The sequence below is a fragment of the Pleurodeles waltl genome, chromosome 6 (assembly GCF_031143425.1).
Source record: "Pleurodeles waltl isolate 20211129_DDA chromosome 6, aPleWal1.hap1.20221129, whole genome shotgun sequence".
In the NCBI taxonomy this organism is placed as follows: Eukaryota; Metazoa; Chordata; class Amphibia; order Caudata; family Salamandridae; genus Pleurodeles; species Pleurodeles waltl.
In genome coordinates, this window is record NC_090445.1 from 1,585,935,076 (window position 1) to 1,585,953,735 (window position 18,660).

General features: G+C 45.2%; 1 protein-coding gene across 2 annotated transcripts in view; it reads left to right on the top strand.

Annotated features, from left to right (window-relative positions):
• Nucleotides 1-18,660, top strand: part of PNPLA7 (patatin like phospholipase domain containing 7) — a 1,294,112-nt gene that overhangs the window by 113,413 nt on the left and 1,162,039 nt on the right. For both annotated transcript variants that reach the window (XM_069241381.1, XM_069241380.1), the window contains exons 6-7: nucleotides 8,726-8,829; nucleotides 16,241-16,381. In XM_069241381.1, coding sequence (XP_069097482.1) covers nucleotides 8,726-8,829; nucleotides 16,241-16,381 — 245 coding nt within the window. The remainder of the gene's footprint in view (nucleotides 1-8,725; nucleotides 8,830-16,240; nucleotides 16,382-18,660) is intronic.

Here is an 18,660-nt window from a genome sequence, read left to right on the forward strand (position 1 = left end):
CATACATACACCTATCGACCATGGAGCAAACTCAATTTGGATCACTTAGAAACACAGCTAACAGCAAACACAGATCTAGATAAATTTAATTCTGTACCAAAACTTTGAGTGGCTACAGGAAGCTTTTGATGTCCTAATACCACTCAGAAAAACTAAACACGACAAAAGAAAACCAACACCTTGGAGAAACACAGAACTTAAAAAGATAAAGCAACAAATCAGAAAGTTGCAGCGGACCTGGCTCAAAACAAACAGTCAAGACAAACTGCAGCTACACAAACTTAACAGGATATACAAATCATCAATCAAAAAAGCTAAAAAAAAAGATACTACTCAGACAGAATTCTAAATGCTCAATCTACAACCAAGGAATTTGATAAAATGCTCAATGAATTTCGAAAACCTACATGCATGGAAGGAAGTCATCCCACCACTCAAGATTTCACAAACAAATTGGCAACTCACTACACAACCAAGGCAGACACATTGGACTCCTATTTAAAACAGAAGAAAATCATCAGCACCAACCCCTTTACTAAAATACCCTTAAGAATAAGCCATCCCAACCTCTACAGTCCTTCAAACAAATATCCCAGGATGAATTTATGGATTTGGTCGAAGCAAGCAGACCTTCTGGTTGCCCTTCTGACCCTTGCCCACCACAAATCTTCAAGAACATCCTGCTATCTACTTCTGCTGCCACACCTGTAAGAAGAATCATCAACAACTCTTTAACTTCAGGAACTTTTCTTGCAGACCTGAAAAAGGCATACATACGACCATTATTAAAGAAAACAAACCTAGACCCGCAAGACCCCAACAACTACAGACCAATCACAAATGGACCTTTCCTGGGCAAATTGATAGAAAGAGCAGCATTCGCCCAGATTTCACAATTCATTGAAGACAATTCTATACTTTCAGACTTCCAAACTGGATTCCGCCCAGGAAGAAGCACTGAATCGGCACTCATGGCAATCTGGGACGATCTTAAAAACACAGTCGACCGAAATGGAGTTGCTGCACTACTTCTCTTGGACCTCTCAGCTGCCTTTGATACGGTTGACCATGACACCCTAACTCAAAGACTCCATGAAGCTGGCATACAAGGGATTGCTCTCGACTGGATTACTTCCTATCTCCAAAAAAGAGCGAATATCATCCACTCGCCCCCTTCTCGTCCGAACCCTACCTCACAAAAGCAGGGGTTCCCCAAGGGTCAATCATCTCACCTTTGCTTTTCAACATCTACATGATATCTTTACCAGAACTGATCAATGATTTCCATCTCACATGCTACAACTATGCAGATGACACACAAATACTACTTAAATTAGAAGAGCCCAAAAACATTGAAAACTCAGAAATCTTCAGTTGCCTCAGAGCCGTTGATCAGTGGATGACCTGGAGCCATCTCAAACTAAATACCTCCAAAACAGAAATACTCATATGTGGTGACTGGAAAAATTATGACCCTCTGTGTGTCTGGCCTGACGATATCGGACCACCTCCTCAATTATCCAAGGAAGTTAAAAACCTAGGAATCACCATGGATTCCAAGCTAACTATGAATGCCCAACTAGACAAATTAGCAGGCACAAGCTTCATCACCTTAAAGACTTTACGACGCATCTTCCCCCACCTCGGATTTCCACACAAGGTGCAAGCTACTATCTCACTTGTACTATCCAAACTGGATTATGCCAATAGCCTCTACCATGGATCATCTCTATCTGTTATGAAAAAACTACAACGTATCCAGAATTCCGCAGCCAGGCTACTACTACATATAAAGCCGCAAGCCCACATCTCCCCTGCCTTGAGAGCTCTACACTGGTTACCCGTTGCCAGAAGATGCACTTTCAAGCTGCTTTGTTTCACCCACAAAGCTATACATGGAACAGGACCGCTTTTTATCAGAAAGAAAATTACCAAATACATCCAACAAAGAACCCTCCGCTCAAGATTGGCACCCCGCCTTAGAACACCACCATGCAAGAAAAAGACTGTAGGTGGTACATCCTTCTCCGTCCAAGCAGCCAAACTATGGAATTCATTACCCCCAACTATAAGAGCCACAGATAACTTTCTTGTCTTCAGAAAACTACTCAAGAGTTGGCTCTTTCCTTCATAACCACCTTTTTCAAACAACTATGAACTGCATATGCCTATGTGGATAAATATTTTTTTCAGATTATATGTATATTTCTATTTATTTATAGTTTCTTTGGAAAATATGTATTGCTACTGTCATAACAATAAAATACACACACACTCTTTAAACCTGTCTGACTAAGTATTTTTTTTACCCATGATTCTAATTATGTATTGTATGTGCATATGTGTGTGTATTCATGTCTGTGTGTGTGTGTATATATATATATATGTGTATGTATGTGTATATGTTGTTTCTGTGCTTGGCATGTTCGTGGATCATTGCATGGCTCCTGGTTTTTGGGTTGTTATACTAGATATCTATGAACTCCTGCTCTCATCTTATCACACTTATCTACTCATCACTCTTATGTCATGTCTCTATCAAACTATCCTCTATTCTCACTCTGACTCATCCCAAATCCCTTCTACCACTTTCATCTCCTAAATATCTCTGCCTAAGCTCTTCCCTCCACATCTAACTCACCAAACCTCACTCTACCTCTGTGACCTCCCACACAACCCTACTAAATTCTCCTGCATTCATCTCACCCTGCTACTATGCTCTCCCTAACCCTTCCACATACTCTTCCCCCTCCACCCCCCTTTATTCATCCCAAGCCTTTGGGTTGAGTAAATGAAGGATATACTCCCAATTAACACTTCTGGATTTCTTTCCTCCTCCACCCCTCCATTACTCCAGTCAATCTAACTAACAAACTCTCATATCCGCGGCTCAAATTAACTCCTAATAATACTAAAACTGTACTCATTATTAAACAATACTAATCCATCACTAATTCTTGTTGGGTTCCGGAGTAGCGTGCTACTCATCGAAAAGCGCTTCGACGCCTCGTCAGGGGTAGTAAGCGCTATATAAATACGATTACAATACAATACTCGTGCATCACTTACATTGCAAAGCGTTTAGTTTTCAAAATGTTTATTGCCAGGCCAATCAATTTTTCCACATTTTATTCCACAAGGGTTTATTATTGTAGGGGGAAAATTATACTTTTGTCTACAATTCCTGTACACTGCTGAGAGGTTCCAAAACCAAATCCCTGTCTAGGCCAGAGGTCTTCAAACTGTTTGTGCCTGGCCCCCCTCTCGCAACATTTTAGGCAAAAGGACCCCTTCCTGACAAAAAATTCTAGAAGCTGGTACCCCTCATCATCGACAATCATAAACATCCCCAATTCCCACTGCAAATCATTTTTACTGTGAGGAAATAATATGAAACAGTGTTTAGCAAACCAAAGGTCAGTGAGTGGTGGGGCGTGGTCAAGGGTGTGGCTAAAAACAAAGGTCCTCATTTATGAGATATTGGCGTGGGGCAGCGCCGCAAGTCTTCTTGCTACACTACCGTACCCCATTATAAAAGGGCAGGAATGCACCGTATTTATGAAATAAAGTGTATTCCTATCCTTTTCCCCCTGCGCTGGCACACAAATAGCTGCCTAGCGCCAACATAGGCAGGATTGTTTGTGAGCAGGAAGGGGCACCTTCAGGAACAAAAACATCCTGAGAGGTGTTTTCCTCTTTCCATGTGTGCAGCAAAATGCAACACACATGGTAAGAAGAAAAATTAGGAGAAATAAACATTTCTCCTCATTATGCTTGTGTATGCTTTCGGCACTGCTCCAGTTTTCATGATTTTGTAAATCTGGGGCAGCGTCAAAATCCATGGGTGTTGCATGAGAACACCCACTGCAACACCCTTGGAACGCCTCCTTGACACGGAGTAAGGCAAAACAATGGCTTCGCTGTTTTGATTTACTCCATATCTATGAGGCCGTGCAAAGCTGCTTAGGGTGGCTGTGCATCACCTCATAGGTGTGCCTGAGAGGCTTGTGCTGTCGGAGCGTCAATAAAAGTGATGTTGTGGTGGTGCAGGCCTCTCATAAATATGCCCTAAAATTCTGTATGTTTTTTTAAAAAAATCTTTTTTTTTTTTTTTAGGTCTTTCACCGTCAGGGTGAAAGAACTAAAAAAAAAAAAAAAAAAGATTTTTTTAAAAAAACATACAGAATTTTAGGGCATATTTATGAGAGGCCTGCACCACCACAGCATCACTTTTATTTTATACGTAGGTACCTGCCGTACCTACGTATAAAATAACAGGCAGTTTTAAGGAAAAATAAATAAAAGAAAGTGGTTACACTGTAGTGCATTATGAAACCTCTATTAGTTAATGCACTGCAGAGGTCTGTGTGTAACTGGAGAGCAACAGAATTAAATCTTGGTGCAGTGGAGAATAGTGACTTGTGTATTGTTAGTGCCACGAGGTCACAGCCTGTTGACAGAAAGGCCTGTGAAAATGTAAATCTTTATTTTATATTTGCATTACATACTGCATAAGATAGGCCACAACAAAATGCACAGAAAGGTTTAAGATAAAATTGTATCCAAAATGTAGATTTAAGTAATACCAGACCATATGTAATAAAAAAAAATGATATCTGTCCCTTGAACACCTCCTCAGGAGTAGTAAGCACTATGTTTCTACAATTACAATTAAAAGCACACACTTCACAGCCCAGTTGTTAACTCTCTGCACTACCACTCAAAAAGAACAAATCTTTGCCATCACAAAGCTTTGAGTGATTCAATCAATTAAAGCCAGAACCGGCTCCAAAGCATCCTCTACATTTGTATATTTTACGATTTGCCGATCACCTCGTAGCTCACATTTGCATTTCATTCATGAAGGAGGCCCCTGGCACAAAGGATTCTTTAGCTGTCTGTGCAGCTTTATTTCACAGCACAGGAAACTCAATCAAAAGTTCAGCTGAAGCGTTTTAACGATCGGCTGGGGGAATGCTTGACCCTCTTTTCAGGACTCCATGCCCCCCCCCCCCCCCCCCCCCCCCCCCCCAGGGGTCCTGACCCACAGATTAAAGAGCTTTAGTCTAGGCTTTAGACTTCGAGTTGGATGTATTGTTCTCCAGGCTTTAAGTGGGCTGGGTGCTGCTGGATTTCAGACCTAGTAGTAATTAAAAACTGACTTTGACACGGGTCCCTCCCTATTGGGCCATATCCATGTCTTTTAACATTACAGACAAAGTATGTGGATCGATATCTAAACAATGAGAGCAAAAATATGACTTAAGTAACTCATACTGTGAACCTAGTTGCCTCTAGATGTCTGTGAAGACGACAATGCAAGATTTTTACAGTCAGTGAGTGGGTCATAAGTGTTCAGGCTAGGTGCATATTCATTCCTTGACCTATCTGTAGAGGGCACAGCACTATTCTTACTTATATGCCATATTTAAATATGGTTCTTCTGGCAAGAGGGTAAAGTAGGTACTCAAATGCTAAAATATTGATGTTGCATAAAGGAAAAAAATTAAGTTCTTATGTGTGACTGGGTTGGTTGTGTGTGGGGGATTATTAAGTGAAGGAGTTTCAGCAAACAAAGTGAGTGAAAAGTCTGCTGAAGAGGCAAGAGGTGATGTGTGAGAGATGCAGTTGGATTATATTCACAAAGATGGGTACAGTAAAAGGGAAAGTGTCTAAGATCATGAAATGCTACAGAGTAAAGTGGTTAGGGGGGGGGGGGTGTAAGTGACTGAAACACCCCAAAGACCACTAACCCTTCATCAAACCTTAGCAATATTTAACCCCGGTCTCAAATTTGCAGAATTTAAACCTTGCAGTTCTAATTATTCACAACAAAATCATTGCTATTTATTTGCTACTGCTGACAAGCATTTCCAAAAGTGATAGATTTTACTTGTTTTAGATATTTGATCGTTTCTGTGTGAAATTACTAGTTGTAATAACAGAATAGTCATAGAGGCTCCCAAATCTGGTCAGGTGGCATGCTGTGTGAAGTAGAGGTGGGTGAACGTACAGATCAATAGGGAGAGTCAAGCTAAGGGAGTTTCTGCACAAGTAGAGCCTTGAAAATATTTGTCATGTATATCAGGCAACAAACATCAGTTTAGAATATGATAAGCTGTCTTTAAAACTCAAAAAGTGTATTTTTTTGACACACAAGTCGTTCATCCTAGTACATCAGATTTATCTGCAACGAAAAGCATTTATTAAAAGTGGTTTTTAAACGTGCACTGAGAACCCTTCCTGTCCCACCCTCATAATAATGCTGTTAATAAACTAAGAGTCAAGTCAGTTGTCTTGCGTACCATATTTATCAGGCTTAGCTTCTTATCGTAGATGGAGCAACATTATGTAGATCAAACTTAAGATATTTTTGTACAGTGCACATCCTGAACTCACATATTTAAAGCTGTTCTCTTGTGCGATATTGAGCAAAAGAGGATTGGTGAAATAAAGTGTTTTGCTTTGGATCATACAGTTTGGTCAAGCAGGGAAGCCGGGAGTGGTCCCATATTTTCCAGTATCACACTGGATTTCAGACACTATGTGGGTATCCCTTTCTGATACCAAAGGTCAGTGCTTTGTCCTTAATTCTTGGAGGATGTACTATGTTGCGCCTTTTTTTCTGCTTAGGGAGATTTGCCATGATTCACGGGATGCTGATCTGAGGGAGGGATTCGAACCTGGTTTCCTGTGGTGCACGGGTGGCAGCTGTAGCCACTAGGCCACATCACCTCCAAGGAAAGCTCTGCTCGTTGTGGGCTCTGTTCCAAGTGGACCTTGTGCTGAGCCAGCGCCATGCTTCTGGCTCGAGACTGGCTAGAGCTTTTAGAGGCTCACTCACTTAGTGTGAAGTACAGGATTTCAATTTACATGTTTTAAGCCATGCCCTCAATTACACGAGCCACGCCCCTTTGAAAATGTTTCCTAGTTACTCCACTTTGGGCTTTTACCTTTGGAGACCCTGTCACCTGTTTCTTCCTGCTTGCAACAGTGATTGCACTGATGCTGCAAGCTTAACCATTTTTAGAGTCTATATTGCACCATGCGTTGTGCAGAAACTTAGGGAAGTAGTGCATCTCGTTAACCATTGTAGTGAACTGCTTAAAAAATAACGTCTCTTTTGGTTTGTTCGAAACCAAATGTTAATGCGCTGGAACGAAAACAGTCCTGCTCATTTTCAGAGTTGCAGTTTTTGCATGTGTCCACTAGATGGCACGCGTGCTCTTCCTGTTGAATTCGCAGTGAAGTTTGGCTTGCCTTTTTAAAACCAGCGGAAGGAATTAATTAAAGCCTATTACAATTGGTGTGGTGACATTTTATGTTGCGTAGACAGGGTGCATTTTGACCTTTGAAACTGTTCGTCCGTGGCGTTCTCGGAGAGGCTCAAAATGGGTGCATTTACATTGTGCGTTGAGAACTTGGAGCGCCGAGAACTCATTGCATCTGGAAGCAACATCGGTCCTTACCTCATATTGCCCATGGCTCAGCCAGAGCTTCTAGGAAGGCCGAAGCCGGGTCATTTGTTTAACGAATTTAATATCAATCTCGCGAAATTATTCTGGTATGTTGCATGACGTTTTTCATGCAAGTACAAAATTAATTGTTTTATTTATGTATTGTAAAAAAAAAGAAGTGGCCTTCCCGCGTGGCTGCTGACTTTGGAACTGGGGAATCAGGTTAAAGCATCGGCATTGGCTCAGCATCCTGGAGTCCTGGGCAAACCAGTTAATATCCCGGTAAATTCAAAAATGAGTTCGACCTTGTGTAAAGTAACTGGTGCTCTTATAAAGCGCTCCAGTACCCCTTAGCCTAGTTCGCGCTTTATAAAAACTGAAAAAAAGAAACGCTTGCGAGATATGGTCAATAAACTGATTTAAGCAGCAAATCCCTGCGCAAAGAGGTCTCTCGAATGCAAATATTGTGCGCGTTTGTACACTGAGAAATTTCGGACAAAGCACCAGTCTGGGTATGTGAATATCGCTGGTGCAAATAACATTTCGTCACTGCCTATTCTAGGACTTCCCTTAATCTGTTTACATAGTGAGCTTAAATACTGACAGCAAGAAACTAGTTTGGTTGGGGTAGTTTGACTGACTTCCCGTGCTTGTGCATTTTCACACCTCAGTTTAATGCAGAATGCTTTGGCACCATAAATGTCTACACCAATTAAAATGCAGACATCTTTTGATATGGAAAGACATTTTAAACCAATGTAAAATCCCATACAAAAACAGTATTTCTACTGATAAACAGGAAAGAGTTGCACCAGTTCCTTTTCAGCATTTCGATTTACGAACTCCCTTTTGGAGTGAGACGGTCGCTGCCGGATTGGCTGGCCATTCTTTGAGATAGCGCCAGCAGGTCTGAAGCCAGGAATGGGGTCTGCTCGTCTCAGGACCCAGCGGGTTTCTTCAGTTCTCACCAGCTAAGAATCTCTAGTGTCTGTATGTGTCCTCTGTTGTGGGTCAAAAAGTAAGTTGGTGATCAGTAAAACGTAAAACAGTATTCCTTCATGCGTTACATTATGGTGTTATTTATAGCCTTGCTAATTTTCACTTTCACAGCAGAAACATTTGAAGCACAGATAGGGCCTGGCCTGAATGGGGCTGGGCTATTTACGCTATGGCACAATATTGATAAAAGAATACCATGATGAGATGGGGCTTGTTGTACATAAATAATTTCATAATATTGATATTAATATTTGTTCTGCCATCACAAGGTGTCTACGCTGCCTAATACCCTAGTGGGTAACACAGTGGGAAACACAGTCGCACGCCCCACCAGAATGAGGAAACGCGCAAGAGTCTTGACACTGGCAAAAAGGTACTTTTCATGTTTTTTTGTAATCAACTAACTACATCATTTTCTGGTAAATGTATTTTTTGTTTGAAAATCTTTCGATTCGTTTTTGACATCTTAAACGCCACAACAGTTGATGGCAGAAACCAAACCATATACAACAAAGCACCTGTTCGAGGCCTGCTAGTTCAGTCATGGTTACAGCCCTTCCTTTCCCTGAGCCAAACTTGGGTCGGTAAATGTAAACCGAAGGGCACACACCCTGATGTGAAAGTCGAGTCTAAAGGCCTAGTTTGCGCAGTGACCCTGATGTTCCCTTTACTCCAGCCCCTGGCCTTGATCGATGTCATGAACCAGTGTCCACCACCGCCAACCATGGGTCTCGGATTTTTAATTTTTGTAAATTTTTTGGGGAATCTCTTTGCCTCCCACTCCTGCACAGTCGGGACCAAGGCACATACCCATTTTCGGATCGCATGCCACCATCGGGGCCATGTTACAGAAAGGAGCATGTATCGATCAGCGGTCTGCCACCCACCAGTCCAACAAACCACCCTACCGTCCCAATCTCATGAAGCCTTTTGTGGTGGTGTGATGGTTGTAGTAATGCCCAGAGCTGGCGAGATGCTACCCTGCACCCCCTTCCAGAAGCTCCAGATCTTTGGGCAGCCCCAGATCGTATGCAGTAGTTTTGCTCTTTGTTCACAACCTCATGTACAGAGATCTGTCTGTATCCTACCCATATGGAACAGCCTGGTCTTAGCAAAATATGCCTGGTGAAATAACTTCAACGGTATCATTTGGAAACATGCCCTTAGTTCCACCTCGCAGGGGTAATGGCACGCCGCACCACAGTCGCATCCTCCAACTTACCCAAATCTCTCTCACATTTACCCCTGAGGCAATCGAGATGGAGGGAGACTGTTGTGTAGTAACGTGAAGTATGTTTGTGACACTGCATGACTGGTCAGGGAGGCCCCCTATAAGTCTGTATTCCAATAAGGTCTCATCTGGTACCACATCCAACAACTCACTGTGGCCTTGTGTGGTATGACACTTGCAGGTATCGGAGGTATTGGTTTCCTGTCAGTTCGTACTGTTCAAGTAGTTTGGTGAACAGTATAATTTTGCCATCACGACAGACGTCCCCCTTCTTCGATATGTCCAGTAGCTCCCATTTATTGTGCTCTTCTATTGCTTATCAGGGTGTCCGATTTCCACAACGGGGTATCCGGCATCACTTTACCCTTTCACCCCGGAGCACTTGTTGCCTTTTACCAGATGCTAACTACCACGTCGTCGAGGCGTCAGTTGTGCCAGATATACATTTTGTGTTTTGTCTTAAAGGAAGTGAGCGCTGTGGTTGTACTTCCTCTGCAGCACACCAGTGGTGTGGATCAGTGTTTGAGGGAGAAGGCCCACTGAGTAAGTGTAAGAATCCATCATCGAATCATCACACAGACTTAGAACTACACCAATACAAACTTAACAACTGTATGACGTGTTGTGAGGACTCACTTTTCTTTTATTTTGTCTGTTAATAAAGCTGGAACAGAAAGACCATCAAGGCATATTTGTTAACTACGTGTAGCAGTGAAACCTTTGACAAAAAAAAGCTATTTGATTGAGTTTCTTGTGTTTGCAGGCTATTTGTGCCAGTTTAGCAAAATCTAAATAAGCTTTCTCCCTGTTAGGGACTTATCACTGCAGATTCCTCACCTTCTGAATATTCCGTCAGGCATCACGCTGAATCGGAAACTTTAACTTTCCCTCGGTGCACCACTAGGTGGTGGTGTGTGGCTCAGCACAATGCTGTTATGTTTTAGAGATGACATCCGGAGCTTATGTAGGTGCCACTCCAGCTCACTGAAATCAGTTCCTTTCTTTCCACACCACCAAACTCTGATCTGGCGCTCTCTCTCATCCCCCAGAGGCACTTTACCTCAATATTTCTCTCCATATTTCTACAGTGTGCAAAGGATGTCACTTCTAACATGGCTTGTTTTAAGCCCTGTAGGGACTGTCCTGGCCTTCTTCAGGAGTTGCCAAAGCTGCTCGCAAGGCCAGTCTCCACCATTTAATATATTAGGTAAGTCATAAAAGAAGCATAAGAATGTAAGTAGGATTTTCCCCTTCTTCGCACTCACCTGAACAGGCATGGGGGCATGTCAAAACAGTCCCACACCTGGTTCCAGCACAATAACTTTCCGGGGCCATCTGCTACCCCATAACAGGTTGAAGAATTTCGTACAGCAATGCTAGTGAGGAACCAGGAAAGATAGAATCCCCACCCGGGGTCTCCTTCCCAGCGGTGGAGGGACACCCTAGTCCTCAGGGTCCGTTTAGCAGAGAGTACACAAATCAGGCAGTCACCAACTGGAGGAATAAAGAGAAGTTTATTACATGGATTATAGCTCGAGCTAATACAGAGTCCCAGGATAGTCAAGTGACTATCCTACGGAGGCTGCCCCTTCACTCCGGGGCACCCAACCTTATATACACACAAAACTGCTTAGTCAGAGGACAACTCCACCCCTGGCGTATTCAAGGTCCTCTGCGGCCTTCAGAATATTTCAGGGATACACGTGTGGTGGGAGAAGGTACAGATGCAGCTGGCAGGAGGTGGCAACGACCTGTACGAACCTATTCTGGCAGTTACTGATTAAGCACATAAAAAATTCTCGGAACTACGGTTAGAACAAGTAAATTACAGCGATAAGCAGATTGCAGCCCAAGGCTGCGAACACAAGGTCAATCATCAAAGTTCAGGAGGTTTGTCGAGCACATGGCAACATAATAAAGATAAACAGATGCCTAGCAGCCATGGTGTATGATTAAGTTTATGTAAATTTTTTCACTAGCACTCTTCGGATCCTTGCTAACTCATTCTGGCATGCCTTTGGGCCCTAAGGAGCTGAGCGGTCTTCCGCCTGGCGTACCACCGGCAGGCTCTACCTCTGAGCCAGTTGGACCCCTGGAACCTGTTACAATGCTGGCTCCAGTTTAACCCTCCTTCCAGCACCGTGGTCCATTTCAGTCCCTAGGACTTCGATACTGGTTCTGAATCCATCAATGCATTAAAAAGAGCTACACTAGTACTGTCTGACTCCGAGATGGTGCAGATCTAACCCCGGCTGGCACACCACCTGATATTTGAGGCACCGCTTCCTCTACTTGCTTTGCCAACTCAACAGGGAAAACAAACAAAAACAATCTTGCATTTGTTTTCAGAATGGACTATGGATAGTGATTATGATGCAGGTGAGGAGTTCACTCAGCCCTATCAAAATGTAATTTGGTATGATGAGTTGCAGGCAACTAGTTTTTCTTGATGAATCCCCTGAAACGGGCCTCCTCTCAGTGCCTGGACCAACCGCAGGGGAGTCTGCTTCCTATGGCATGGTAATGCGTAAGGCAGCTGATGTCCTTGACCTCTGGCTCCCCTACTTGGAGGTAAAGACTAACTTATTAATGGAAGCTCTCCAGTAGCACCTCAACATGGCCCTCCTACTGTCATTTAATGAGGCCCTAACAGACACCTTATTGGGGACATAGGCCCAATCGGCACCAATCAGCCACCAAACAGGGCTGCGCCATGGCCCTGTCCCAGGGGATTTTCCATTTTTATATCCGCACCCCTCTCCTGAAAAATTTGTGGTGCCAGCATCTGCAAGCAAATCGGACCCCAATAACTCCTCATGATAAGAGAGTCAAGACGTGTTGAAACCTTTGGCGAGCAAGTATTTTTGTCCAGCAACTTGGCGCTCAGGTCAGTGAATGCCAGCTACCAACTGGGTCACTATTCCTTCTTCCTTCAGGACTCTGGTAACACATGGGAGGACTTGAGCCACAAAGATCTCTATCCTGCCCTTGTTCTGGATGGCATAGATGCTACCAAGTTCAGGATTAGTTCAGGCTTAGACACCACCAATTCAATTGTTCAGGCCATTAGCACCAGTGTTGTCATTCACCAGGTGGGTACTGCAATTTGTTCCAAAGCGCAGTGCCGTCTTCTCCCTTGCAGCACAGCTGAACCTTTTACTTTCTCCCCAATAACTGTCGGAGAACCATCTTTCAGTTTTGCCGCAGGAAGTGTTAAGCCCTTTTGGTCAAAAGGGCTATCGAGATGGTGCCTGCACCAGATTTAGAATGTGGTTGTTACTCCTGCTACTTCCTGGTGCCCAAAACTAATGGAGACCTTCGTCCTATTTTAGACCTGTGCCCTTTCAATGTCCATCTCCAGAAAGAATAACTCAAAATGCTCACACTGGCCCAGGTATTGTCTTCCCTATACCCTGGAGTCTAGATGGTAGCTTTGGACCTGCAGGATGCCCATTTCCATCCTTCTGGTCGTGGTAGGACAGGAGCATTTTCTGTTTGTGCTCCCTCTTGGTCTCACCAGTGCCCCTTGGGTGTTCACAACAGTAATGGCGGTGGTAGAAGCACTTCTTCGTAGTTCAGGGATTCCAGTCTTCCCCTACTTCTCCTGGCTGTTGAAAACAGAGCTCTCCTCAGGCAGTCATCGTCCGCCTCTGGTTGACAGTGAACCTCTGGTCATCTTTGAGGGTTCACTGTAGACACGCAGAAGTCACACTGGACTTCTTCTCAGTTGCTCCCCTTTATGAGAGTTATTCTGAACATGTATTTTTTTTTCTTAGCATTTCCCCAGGAAAGAAAGTTCAGGATTGTCAGGTTATAATCCCAGTCTTTTGGTCTGTGTCCTAATTTTCAGTAAGGAAAACACTGAGGCTGCTGGGACTGATAGTCTCCTGCATCCTGCTGGTTGAGCATGCCAGGTTACTTATGCAGACTCTGCCATGGGTTCTAAATTCTTAGTGGGCTCAACTTAAATGGAACCTCTCTGACCATCTTCAAATTTCAGAGGACACTACAAAAGATCTTCAGTGGTGGTTACTGGACTGCAGTTGGATCAGTGGCAGACCCCTCTTCCTTCCCAGAGTGGTGGTGACTAATGCATCACTTCTGTGTTGGGCTGGCCATCTGGGAGTTGTGGAGATAAGATACCTCTAGTTTCAGGTGAAGTCCGGGGCCACATCGACTTTCTGGAGCAGAGGCCATCTGCTTGGCATTGAAAGCCTTCCTTCAGTCCATGAATGGGAGACTGGTACAGGTACTCCCGGGTAACATCGCTACTGTGTGGTATGGCAATAAACAGGGTGGGGATGGAGTCACAGACTCTGTTCCAGGAGGCCTGGCAACTCTGGAACTAGCTCAACCACCAAGGAATTTTCCTGGTAGTGAATCTCCAGGCAGCATTATTGAATGCCAGGATGAACAGTCTGTCATTAGCATCTGCAGATTGTAAATGGCAGTTACACCCCGAGGTGGCGCAAGGTCATCTCTTACGCAAATGTGGAGTACGTTAGCTTGATCTGTTCACCACAGCGGAGAACATGCTCTGCCAGCCCTTCTGCTCGTTGGAGTTTCCGAGGCATCTCTCGCTCTGAGACATGGTTGGGACTCATATATACCATCCCGCCAATAATAATACTACCACTTCTACCTCCCCAAGTTATGAAGAAGATTAGGACCGACCAGGCTCCAAGTCACTCTAGTGGTCCCAGATTGGGCATGTAGACTACAGTATCTATACCTCCTGAGCTTGAGCATCTGTCATCTGATCAAGTTTCCCATTTGAGAAGATCTGTTGTTGCAGCAGAAGGTCAGGGTTCTGCACCTAGGCCTTCACAATGTTATGTGTATTTGTCACATGCACTATTAACTGTGAGGGTATCCTAGCAGAGGCTCCACCCTCATGCCTGGAGATTGAGTGGCAATAGCTGAACACCTTTGACCTTCCTCTGGAGGTGGTTGATGTCATCTTGGTAGCCAGGCACCCCTGGCCTAAAACTGTATACATCTGTTGCAAGGATAAATTTGTGGCTTGGTGTAGTACTTTGCAGATTAACTCCCTTCAGGCCAAGTTACCTGTTTTGTGTTTGTCTCTAGCCCGGCAAGGCCTTGACCCTGAGAGCAGTTAAAGGATACCCGTCTTCTCTTTCAGCTTTTCTGCAGTTGCTGGATCAGCCCCCATTGTTCAAGTCTCCTGTTATGAGATTTTTAAAGCGTTACAACATTTGCTTCCTCTCTTTCCCTACCTGCAGCAACAGTGGGGCCTTAACTTGAGCCACACTTTTCTGATGTGCACTCAATTTTAGCCGCTTCATAGCTGTCCCTTGTGGCTCCTCACCCTTAAGACAGTGTTCCTTGTTGCAGTAATATTGATGTGGCGTGTGAGTGAGCTTAAAGGTCTGTGTCCTCCCGCCGTACACCACCTCCTTTTCGGAGAAACTGGTTCTGTGGACTCAAGCATCCTTTCTGCCAAAAGTTGTGAACTCATTCTACGTCAGTCAAACCATCACCCTGCCGGCATTCTGTGCTCCACCTCACCCATGGAAGGACGAGGAGAGACACCAGTGATTGGCCCCCATAAGAGCGCGGAGCTTCTACATAGGTGGTACCAAAGACCACTTGGTGGACGATTAGCTGTTTGTGGAGTTCGCTGAAGATTGAAAAAAAAAAAAAGCTAGGCTGTGCAGACGAGAATTATCTCCTGCTGGATCACTCTCTGCATTAAGATCTGCTACACACCGGCTACAAAAACAGCCTCTGGAAGGCCTGTGTGCTAATTCTACCAGGGCCAAAGCTGTTAACATTGCAATGGCATGCAAAGTCTCTGTCAAGACATGTGCCAGGTGGCTAAATGAGCATCCCTCCATATGTTCACCAAATACTATTGTCTGGATAGTCTGGTCCACTATGAAAACATTTTGCCCGCTCCATTATACAGGACTTTTTGGTTTGAGCCCATTCACACCCACCTCAAATGATCCACTGCTTTGGTATCTAATCAAATGTTGAGGAATCGGTGGCTAGAAGTTTCTATCAAAAGAACAATTCAGTTACCTTTGGTAATGCTCCTTCTGGTGGAGACTCTATCTAGCCACAGGTTCCTCACCTTTTTAAATATTCCCCAGTCATGAGACTGGATCCGTAAACTTTTCAACAGTACCTCTGTTCACCCGTGGTTAGCATTATGCAGCTCCACACCAGCGTCATTCCGCATCACAAATGATGTGCAGAGCCACTATAGGCAGTAATTCTGTGCCCTGACATTAGTTGCATTTGAGATTGTCTGTGCCCCCCACGCGCAGAGCCCCCAAAAGTAAGTTGACGTGACCTGTGTGCAGATCCCTAGACTTGGGATCTTATCAATGGGTAGAGTTCAATCACAGAATGGGAAGAATGGAAGGGTTGGGGGAGGGATGCCCACAACGAGCAGCTGTCTTGGTAAGCTCTAGTTTGTTTACAATTGTTGGTTTAGAGAATATACAAAAATCCACCAGAAACAAAGAACATCAGACTCTTTGATTTAGTACACGTCTTTCACCTCCCTTTTGTCGGTTGCTTCTAGGATTCTCCGCTTCAAGAAAGAGTATCCAACACTGCAACCCAAAGAGCCACCTCCCTCTTTGCTGGAAGCCGATCTGACCGAATTTGATGTGAAAAATTCCCATTTGCCATCAGAAGTTCTCTACATGCTGAAAAACGTTCGGTAAGGCCCATGCGGATGTGTGTGCTGATGAAATGTTCAAAGCGATGGCTTTTACTTGCGTTGGACATGCTCTGCAAATGTTGACCAATGTAATTGGTCATAAGGTTCATCTTATTTTGTACTACAGTTTGGTGCACTTTAATTATTTTCGCCTCTAGTCTTCCGGATGGCATCTTCTCTTGACCTTAATCGGTTTCCCATAATGTTGTGCTGCAGGGAATTAGTGTAACATGAAAGGGGAGCACTGTGTGGTGCGCGCGGAAGGGGGAGCACTGTGTGGTGCGCGCGGAAGGGGGAGCACTGTGTGGTGCGCGCGGAAGGGGGAGCACTGTGTGGTGCGCGCGGAAGGGGGAGCACTGTGTGGTGCGCGCAGAAGGGGGAGCACTGTGTGGTGCGCGCAGAAGGGGGAGCACTGTGTGGTGCGCGCAGAAGGGGGAGCACTGTGTGGTGCGCGCAGAAGGGGGAGCACGGTGCGGTGCGCGCAGGAAGTGGAGGACTGTGCGGTACGCGCGGAACGGGGAGGACTGTGCGGTGCGCGCGGATGGGGAAGCATGGGGCGGTGTACAGCAGGGAGCGCTGGGTGAAGTGCAGCAGGAGTGCAGAAGTTTGCATAAAGGGCATTGGAACACTGAGTGGCATACAGACAGTGAGTCACAGTGACATGCAACAGGAGTACACTGGGTGACCTGTAGCAGAGGAGCACTGGGTCGTGTGTAGAAGGGGTGCAGCAGGTGACTTGCAGAGAAGTACTGTATTACATGTAACAATTGAGCATTGGGCTTTGGGCGATGTGCAGCAAATGGGCACTGGGTGATGTGGAGCAAGAGAGGGATCACCAGGTGCACGTAGCACAGAATAATGTGTGGTAGAGAAGCACAAGGTGATATGCAGCAGAGGAGCACTGAATGAGGTGCAACAGATCCCAGGTTAATGTGCAGCAAGAAAGATGTGAAAAGAAGCAGAGCACTGAGCTGAGGGGAGACAAGGGGGACTTGCAGTGTAGGAGAAGGAGGGTGATGAGCAGCTCAGGAACATAAGATGATTTGTAGTGGCGTGTGCACTAAGTGGTCCCATCTTGTTTCTTATAACTCTTGTAGATGGCTTTTAAATCCCTTGTGTTTTCATTTAGAAAGTAAGTGTGCCTTTTCCGTGTACTAGATTGGTAGCTTGATGTTTGTGCTAGTTACAATTACTGCTTATTAATTATATTTTCACAAAGGCCATTAAAAAAGTAGTGTGTAGCAGATAGCACACAGTGATATTTTGCAGGGGAACCCAGGGTGACATTTTGCAGGGGAGCCCAGGGCGGCGTGCTGTGCTGCAGGGGAGCCCAGGGCGGCGTGCTGTGCTGCAGGGGAGCCCAGGGCGGCGTGCTGTGCTGCAGGGGAGCCCAGGGCGGCGTGCTGTGCTGCAGGGGAGCCCAGGGCGGCGTGCTGTGCTGCAGGGGAGCCCAGAGCGGCGTGCTGTGCTGCAGGGCAAGGCAGCCCACGGCGGCGTGCTGTGCTGCAGGGCAAGGCAGCCCACGGCGGCATGCTGTGCTGCAGGGGAGGGCAGCCCACGGCGGCGTGCTGTGCTGCAGGGCCGGGCAGCAAGGGAGCCCAGGGTGGCGTCCTGTGCTGCAGGGGATCCCAGGGTGAGTATTGGGTGAGTGTGCCACAAGGGAGCCCAAGGTGGTGAGTCTGCCACAAGGGAGCCCAAGGTGGTGAGTCTGCCACAAGGGAGCCCAAGGTGGTGAGTCTGCCACAAGGGAGCCCAAGGTGACGTGCTGCAGGAGTGCAAAGATTTGAGTGAAGCAAAGTGGCACAGGGTGAACACTGCAGAGGAGTCCTGTAGGGGATCACTACGTGATGTCCATTAGGTGACATGCCAGTGGGCAGAAAGTGTTATAAAAGGAGGGTCTCTTTTTTTCCCTGTGTCAGTCATGAGCAAGTCACCTAGCCCTATTTTTATGTTGAAGCCTACCAGACAGCGTAGCTATCTGGTTGCTGAATACTTCTTGGGAACATTTGGAATGTATTCCTCCCATTTGCTTTGTGGTATGTAACTCACATTTGCTTGCTTTCTTTTTGCTGGCTCTATTTGTTTTAGATTGCCCAGCATATCATTGTCCATCCTGCATAATATAAATTGTTTACTATATTGTTCCGCAATGGCTAACTTTGTGTAAACAGCCCTTTAAATTGTGTTCTGATCTTGACACATTTGTCGTGCATTCAAAGCCAGAGGTCAGTTATCAGGTTCTGTCTTCCGTGGGAGTCTGGTGTTTGCTTTTCTTTCTC